Source organism: Aureococcus anophagefferens (assembly GCF_000186865.1).
Source record: "Aureococcus anophagefferens unplaced genomic scaffold AURANscaffold_47, whole genome shotgun sequence".
Lineage (NCBI taxonomy): Eukaryota > Pelagophyceae > Pelagomonadales > Pelagomonadaceae > Aureococcus > Aureococcus anophagefferens.
This window is the reverse complement of record NW_008705602.1, coordinates 225463-234200: the sequence shown is the minus strand read 5'-3', so window position 1 is coordinate 234200 and position 8738 is coordinate 225463. Positions and strand designations below refer to the sequence as shown.

At 56.8% G+C, this 8738-nt stretch overlaps 1 protein-coding gene across 1 annotated transcript; it reads right to left on the bottom strand.

The window, feature by feature from the left end:
• Positions 1–3662: 3662 nt before the first annotated feature.
• Positions 3663–4928, bottom strand: AURANDRAFT_15598 (hypothetical protein; the record flags this gene model as incomplete). The annotated part of the gene is made up of 4 exons (XM_009043266.1): positions 3663–3738; positions 4338–4482; positions 4549–4785; positions 4844–4928. Coding segments are annotated over 4 exons (543 nt in total), but the record flags the coding sequence as incomplete, so codon positions are not given.
• Positions 4929–8738: the final 3810 nt, after the last annotated feature.

Genomic DNA, 8738 nt, shown 5'->3' with positions numbered 1-8738 from the left:
CTGCGCGCTCAATGCCAAACATCTTGAGCTCACGAAAGCACTCAGTCCGACTGTCATCGTTTCTTTCTCACACTTTGTCCCACGAGCGTCTCTCTTCCCTGGTTTCAAATGCTTCGCACCTGTCATGGGTTCGACTACCCTCCAGAACCAGGTCCATTCCCTTAGCCCGAATGTCCACGTTTTTGGTCATTCGCACATAGACGTGGATGACTGGATCGACGGTGTCCGGTGCGTCTCCTTGTCTACACATGCTATCCTCTAAAAGGAAAGTCGACACTCCAGGACTAGGTATGTGCAAAACGCTGTCGGCCAGCCAGCAGATAAAGATGATCTCCTAGAGAAGGCGCCTGTCCTCATTTGGGATGCAGATTGGGTCGATCGCGACATGGCCACATCAGACGACCGAAATCTCCTCGCGTCAAGTCGGGCTTCTGGAGCTAACGATGCTCCCGGAAATTGACACAGAAGTCGATCCTTCCCCGAAGAAGCTTGAACCGACTCCGAGCGAGACCACGCAGACTACTCGCATTGCGGAGCTGTGTCATCAATCATACATTTGCAACAACGTTTACCAGCGCAACTTTGGAATGCTTCAAAAGGTCGGAACACACTTCAGCACAATCGTCAGCCTCAATGACGACAAGGTGTTGGAGGACTACTGGAATTACCGAGTCTCCCGTCTACTCAACCTTGAGATTGTCGGCATTACTGACCAAGCGTTGTGGTGCCATAACCCGTGCTTGTTTCTGAAGGTCACGTGGGACAGTTTTCGCGTACTCGGTCGCAGGCACTCTTCTGCCTTGTCCCGCGTTTCACCCGGCTCCCGCCGCCGTACCCCTCCGCGTCATGCCTCATGTCACGGGAACAAACTCTCACCGACCTCAAAATCCCTGGTCGCCACGCAAACAATTCCCTCTCCGACAGCCGACACGTGCGCATCCCTAGTGAGGGAGTAACCGACCTCGAGAGCCACGAGCGGGCCAGCGGTCCGCGACGGCCTTTGCGGGCGCCCCCCCCCCCCCACTCATTAAACCCCGGCGCTCAAGGGGGGTTGACACCGGCCTCAAAATCAGCCCAGCAGGCCTAGGGGCCGTGTCAAATTGGTGCACGGACTGATGTGAGCATCCTAAGCGCGTAAACGGACTTTTAGGGGCGTTTAGCGACGCGGTCGGAGCGCTCGTTTACAAGACCAAAATCGACAAAATCGACAAAATCGACAAAATGCGAGCATTTCATTGGTCGGATTCGAATCCGCCGGGATCCAGCAGTCTATAGCGCATGCCAGTGGTCATGGAGCGCAACGCCTAGGGCCAGGGTGGCTCACCTAGAGCACGAGAGCATTAAAGGAAAGCATCGTGACGCACCCACCTAGCTCATCCGAGGACGCCGGTCCCCCCTCACAAAGGTTAATCTAGGACAGCTCGCGTCGGCGAAACGGCGCCACGGGGCGCGCGAGCATGCCCCCAAGCGCCAAAGCAACAGCATCCATTGAAATTAAAAATAACATGAAGCCACGATGAAGGCCAGCGGTTGTCAGCCGCGAGTTCAGCCGTCCTGCACAACGCTTCTGCTCGTGCATCGATGCAGCGATTCTAAGATTTGGCGCTGCGCTCGATCTGTGGACCGTGCCGCGCCTCGTGGCCCGCAGCGAATCGCTCGGGAAACGCCATCGGTCGAAGGCGACCAACTTAGCTCGCGTCGGGGCAGCCCATGGATGATGAGAACGGCCATTGACGGTGAACGGCGGTCGATGGGGGGCCAACCTCGTACCAGGGGTCGAGCTGGCAGCGAGAGTGGGAGGTGACATCCCCTCGATTGTCCTTCTCGACTGGCTCGGCAATGTAAGCTCCTTCACTATAGACTAGAAAGGTAGATAAAGACAGTATAGAGTAGTCCTCTCCTGTTGGGAACCAGGGCTGCCTAGCAGGAGGCGCCGTTCAAAATTGAAGACCTGGAACCCCTGGTGGTGCCCCACCAGGTGGTGATCCTCCAGAGAGATAGAGAGTTTTTTTTGCCAGTGTACCTTCCTAGTGGCTCACTGGTACAGAGCCACCCAATATCTTTTCCCTTCCTTAATACTTTCTAACCCTGTTATAGTTGCGTCCCGCACTGTAATAGACGCAGAGTCTTCCTGGACCTAGTGAGGCATGTCCTCTGCCCGTTCGTCCAGTAGCCCCGCCCCCCGTATACTACGGCAGCTGAGGTGACGTGAGGATAACAGAGACGCCGGTGTACCGCCACTGCGTAACCTCGATAGTTCACCCTCGGACGGCAGGGCAGCCCCACCAGGCTGCTTCCCCGTTCCGGAGTTTACTATCTCGCTACCCAGGTTCGATGGCAGATTGTGGCTTTCTCCGGAGCCAGGGGCCACTGGACAGCCCTATACGCCACTGTTGGTGAAAGCATCGGCAAGGAAATTGTCTCAACACGGGCTGCTCCCGGCTCAAGATTCCATACCATGGTGTCTACTTCAACATGCTACTTGTGACACCAAATGGCCGCTCCTCGACTACAACCTTCTCTCCAGAGCTATATGAGCGTCGGGGCCGTGTTCGCAAAGGCTTGCTGCATCTCTGCGAGCAAGGGTAGGTTGTCGCCAAGACACGGGTGCAGTGACTAGGCCACTACACCCGCAAATTCCGCCATGGCTTCTACCGCAGGCAGGACGTACCCACAGTCCTCGTAAGGTCCGGGGTTGTTCTGGCCGTCGGAAGATCCATAACCGGAGAAGCACGCACAAACTCCCGTCTCTCGAGAGCATAGGCCGCGCCCAGAGCATTCTTCCCATTCTTTGGTGCCTACAAGTAGGGTGAGTTCACGCCGCCAAGCGCAAGTACGGTGGACTCTCGGGAGCACCCGCTGCAGACTCGGAGATGGTGAATGCAGCATCTGAGGCCTCGAGGAGAGGAAGATCGCCAGTGGGACGAAGGAATTCAATGAGGATATCGGTGCCGGACGTTGAGCAGGCAAAGTTTCCGCCATCGTCGCCGCCCACAACATAGAGACTGATTTTGACATCCCAGATTGTGTCTAGCGCCTCAAGCGCAACTTCGAGCTCTGAAAGAGTTAATGTAGCTGGGTTCAACGGCTCGGTGACTTCCTCGCGAAAAGTGAAGTAAACAATGGATGATGTGTCGTCATCAAGATCGCAGGTCACAAGTTGGACCTCATTGTACTGCGAGTAGTCTGACAGAGGGTCGTCGCCGTGGGGACACAACTGGCCAGAGCAGTCGTAGTTCGTGTAGCCCGAGTTGCATTTGCAGCCACGGATTGCCTCAAAATCCCAGCGGAGCGCATCATTTGGTGTCGCTCCGTACGTGAGGTCGGTCCTGACACCTGTGGTAGGTCCAAATGAGAACTGACAGAAAAGATACCCCCCCCTTGCCCTTGAAACGAATACTGAACGCTCTGATAGGCGCACCGTTTTCTGTGGCAGCCTCAGCGAGAAGTTTCATGCTTAGACACTCGCCATGGTCGCTGCACGGGGCTTCCCCGGGACAGGAGAGATATTGGCAGGCTGCGCCCTCAAATCCCAGCGCACATTCGCATTCGCCGTAATCTACGTTGCATTTGCCCATGTCACTGCACTCGGTCATTGCAAGGTGCGCAAAATCATCATCAGTCGGGTATGAGAACCAAGATCGGCCTTTGGGACAGGTCATGAGGCTGCAGTCCGCTCCAGAGTAGCCATCCTGGCAGCTACATGTGTAAGTCACCGAGTCACAGTACCCGAAGCCACTGCATGGTACCTCACCCGGGCAGTCATTGACCTGTGGTGTGTCGCATGATAATTCCCCAGATATTCTCTTTAGACGGGTCAACACATGGGGCAGGTACGGACACAGTGGGCAACTACAACAAGTGCAGCTCCGCAGTCGCCGCGTGACCCTTCCCTGCCAAACCCGTCGCTTGTTGTCCAGCAATTTGTACTGCAGGTCGAAAGTGTACTGCAGTCACAATTACCAAGGCTTGTATCACAGATGCCCCGACCGGAACAAACCGCGTCTTCCTTCGAGCTAACACGTGCCTTCTGTGCCAACACCGAGGCCGTTCCCGTGGACAGCACCAGGGCGCCCACATTGGCTTGGACAAGGGGGAGCTGGTCACCAAAGTCCTGCAAGAATTCTATCGTTGTCGTCGTCGATCCATCTTTAGAGCACCACACCGTTGACGGTGCCGAGAGGCTGATGCCCACGGCATCCGCACCTCCTACTTGAGCAATGGTCGGGAGGGCCTCAAGCTTGCTCTTGATCTGGTTTGCACTACTGCTAGCCGAAATTTCGGTCGTCCAGTGGCCTCCGAAGCCCAGAAGGACCGACCCATCGTCCGCCGTGCACGTCAGGTGTTGCTTCTCAGTCTGCCCCATCAAGGTCATCGGGTCATCACCGCTTGGGCACATCCGCAGGCTGCAATCAAAGCCATAAAAGCCCTCATCACACAGGCAACCGTACAGCATCGTTGCGTCCCAGACATTTTCATATGCTGGTACGCTCGGCATCGACCCATCGGTCTCAAATGTGTACGAGTTTAGGCCGAAGCCCGGCTCACGAGTTGTTGCAAAATATTTCATGGACACGCATCTCCCATTCAGTGAGCATTCGTTGGGACAACTCTTTCGTTCGCAAGCCGCGCCTTCCCAGCCCTCCGCGCATATACACTTACCGGAAGAGGTCTCGCAAAGGCCTCGCCGCGAGCACTCGATCGACGAGTGCGCAACGTCTGACTCCGTGATAGCGTCTGCCTCATCTGCCCATGCAGGCCCTGATGGACACGTTCGTAGCGAGCCTAGGGTTGTAGATCAGTTGCCAGTAGATTTACTGCGCAGGTACGCGGGAGAAGCCACAGTCAGCGCCTGTATAACCTGCGTAGCATTGACAGCGCCGGTCGCCACTATCGCACCATCCGCGTCCGGAGCATAGGTTGGGACATGGCATGCTAAGGAGCTGGGGCAAAGATTGCGACAGGACCCCAATGATCGCGCCGGACGCGAGGGAGGCGCGCGCTAAGAAACTGGGGTTCATCGCTACCCCAGTCCGTTGCAAAACATACTCGAATGTTCCGTTACAGGGCGGCTTTTTTTCTGGCGCGGCGGCAACTCAAGTGAGCGCATCCAAGGGCGCTGTACCAGCCCTCGCTGGCCTTGAGGGGAAATGGCCTGGCCTAGACTAAGAATGGAAGAGGGAGATGGGGCTGCAAGGCAGCCCTGATTCCCAGCAGGAGAGGGTTACTCTAGCGCACACGATCTCCTCGCAGAACATCAGCCGCTCGGGCAGCCCTGCCAGTGCTCGTAATCTGCAGTAAGTCCGACTGAGCCACTGACGGTCGGTAACGCCGGCCGAGCTGCTGACATGTTTCCACTCTTCCCCTCCAAAAAAAGATTTTCCTGTGGCGAAGCACGACAAGTACGCCAGGCTAGACTCCAAACGGCGCCAGAGCGACCCCGAGCCGGCGTAGGCCGCTCCATTAGGGCCGTAGGGACCGGGTGGGGCTAGCAGGAACGCAGAGCGTCGGGGAACTCGGATGGCTCCTGCGGCGCGCTCACGCAGCCAGGCCATGGGCGGCGCCTGGCCTCGTTGTCCGCAGAGGCGAGGTCATATCTCCCTGTCGACCTCTCCCAGCATCGAAGATCTCATTTCATCCGTGAGATCACGCATTGGAACAAAAAAATGACCCCGTGCCGCGTCCGCCGCGTCCGCGCCGTCCGCGCCGCTTCGCGGAAGGGAGATTCGAAGCCGCGACCCCCCTCGCGTCCAGCGGCGAATCCAGCGGTTGGGAAGATCTTATTTCGGGCCTCATCAGCCATTCCCGTACACAAACGCCCTGCCTTTGTGACACGCCCAATCCAACAAAGTTTGCCGGCGATTCGATCATTCATCGACATGCCAGCACGCGGTGTCCAGCGGAGGAAGCTGGGACGATCGTATGCCCCGAGACACCCGCATTGCACGCCGAAAGAGGCGAGTCGCTCATGCTCTGCGAAGCGCAGCCCGCGCTCATCGTCATCTTCAAAAAATCTTAGAAAATATGGGAGAGCCCGCCGGGCTAAAAACTATCAAAAGCAACACCTCAGGAGCTGCATCGTTGCGATTATTGAAGCAATTACACGCGATGGACGCGCTCCGAGCGTGGCCGAGTCCGCAGTGGTGAAGGTGTCTCTCTGCAGTAGGTGATTGCGTGGGACGGGTTCTTCGGGCCATTGAGGCGGATTCAGCACATTTCCTACTGCAGCGGCCGACGCCGTGAAGTCGGCGTTCCGGGCCTCCATGGGGACGACGAAACGGCCGAGATCGGCACCGCGGGGTGGCCCTCCACCGCTGGAGATGTACTCGATCCCACCGGACACATACTGGGGACGGGGCTCGGGCGGTGGTGTCGGCCCAGACCGCGTTTCTGGACGTGGGGGCCGCTCGGGCTGCCGCGCCACGTTTCTATGCGCGAGTTGGCGGTCGATGTTTTCGACGTCGATGGCCGAGCGGATCAAATGGGACGCCCGCGGTACATAGACGAACGATTCCCGATGCTCCGTGCGCTCGAACACGGTCGAAAAGGGTGCGGGGGACGCCGAAAACCCTCTTCCGACCCCTTGGGACGCCCCGCGCGCGATGCGACGCAATCCTCGGGAGTGACATCCCGCGGGGAATGTGTCCGCGACAGGGTTCCGGTCCTCGCAGCCGCGGGGATCGTTGCGCAACTCTGCGCCTGCGTCGAGCTACGGGCTGGAGAAGACGAGAACTTCGTCCATCGACGCTGCAAAAGGGCTGCTCGCAGCCTGATTGTTTGAGTTGCTTTTTCGAGGAATCGGTCGAGTTGCTTTTTTTAGTTTTTAGCCCGGCGGGGAGAGAGGGAACATTTTTAAAATGATGTTTCCAAGACGAGCGGGCTGAGGTTTTGGGAAACTAGGTCGTCTGTGCGAAAGCTCCCGCTACACTTTCCGAATCGCCCCGCAGCATTAGTCTCTTTAATGAACATGATTTTATCTCTTTTACAAATGTCGCTGGCTGTGTCTTCCCCGCCGGACACTTATCAGGAGGTGGCATCGCACAAAAACATGTACACAGAGCTGTCAAAGACCGTGCATGCTTACTGTCGGTGCCGCAATAAAGAGCGAGCATGGAGCACACCGCCGAAAGCGTGCCTGGGATTCCGGGGTTTGTCTCGGAGGCTGTCTCCTCGCGTTACTATCTCAATACTGTCTCACCTCCCATCTGCCGCATCTCGGCTTAGAGAGACAATTTGCCAATACGCAGCCATGACTGATGTTGTGGGTGCAATCCTAGTCCAGTGGAACAACAACAAACTCAAAGCTCCATCCATTGATAACTGCGCTAACCTCGCAAGGAGCAATGGTATTGTTGTGGAGACGCTTACTTACGAACAGAACACGTTGTTGAACCGGTATACGGGAACTCAAGCTATGGGCCCCCTGACCATGCTCCAGGACGACGATGTGAGGTATAGCGAACACGCAGTACGAGCCTTTGTAGCCGTTGCAGCGCTGTTTCCAAAGTCAATCGTGGGTGTCAATGGGCGAATGGCCGTCGCATACGAGAGCCCCGAAGCTACCGCAAAATACTTTCATCCAGATAAGGCGCCGGGGCGCTACTTGAACGACTCGCGGTATCGTATTGATGGTAAGAATACGAGTAAGTATCTCTATAACATGGCCACAGGAACCACATCGATACTACAGCGGTCTCTCATCGAACGCTTCATGGATGTACCACAGGCATCGAAGGATTACATCTCGAGTCACAAGCCTACGTGCGAAGATATCACGCTTCATTTCCTCGCATCCAACATGACACGGCAGCCACCTATCTGGTTCCGGCTCCATCACGACGACGGTGGTGAGCTTGACAAGCTTGGAGACGGTGACGGTCTAGAAATGCACCTCCACGTGATCAATTGGACCGACCTTAGAGCCAGATGCGTCGATCGTGTTGCCTCTGACTTCGGTCAATTTCCTCTCGTGCAGACAAATTGTCGCTTAGACCTCCATAGGTCCCAGCTCCGACACATGGACCCAGCCGTGTGGTAATGGGATTCCTCAATGCCAAGCAGCAGCTCAAAGGGTTGCTCTTTGAGCTCCTGGGACCTCCTCGCATGCTCTTTGGGCTCCTGGGACCTCCTCGCAGGTGCCATCAGACTACTGTATGCTGTCTGGTACCTGCGCGCACTCGCATTCACCCACGAACCACCTATCGTAAGCTGGAGAGATTGGACTAACTCCGCCTCATATTTAGTTTGGGACAAGTGGGACAAGCATTACCTAGGCATCCCCTAGGCATCCTATCTGCGCGAAGGTGCTTGCGTTTTTTTCGCCAGGAGACGCGCGGCTATCACGGTCGCAACTTGAAGTAGATTTGCTCGATTGTTGACGCTCAACCGTGACATCATTTTGTTGTAGACCTCGGTTTCCGACTCGGGCATCCGATGCAGCGGTTCCAAGACTTGGCGCGGCGCTCGGTCTGTGGACCTTGCCGCGCCTCTGGCCCGGCTGCGAGTCGCTCGGGAAAGACCATCGGTCGAAGGCGAGCAACTTAGTTCGCGTCGGGGCAGCCCGTGGATGACGAGACGGCCGTTAACGGTGGGGGGCGACCGACGAGGGGGCCAACTTAGTTCCAGGGGTCGAGTCGTGCGTTAGACTTCGAAGCAACACCCCCTGGAATGATGTTCCCGAGGGCTCTGTCTCGGTCCTAACGCACCGAACGTCTCATGCATTGCGCAGTGAGCGCCGC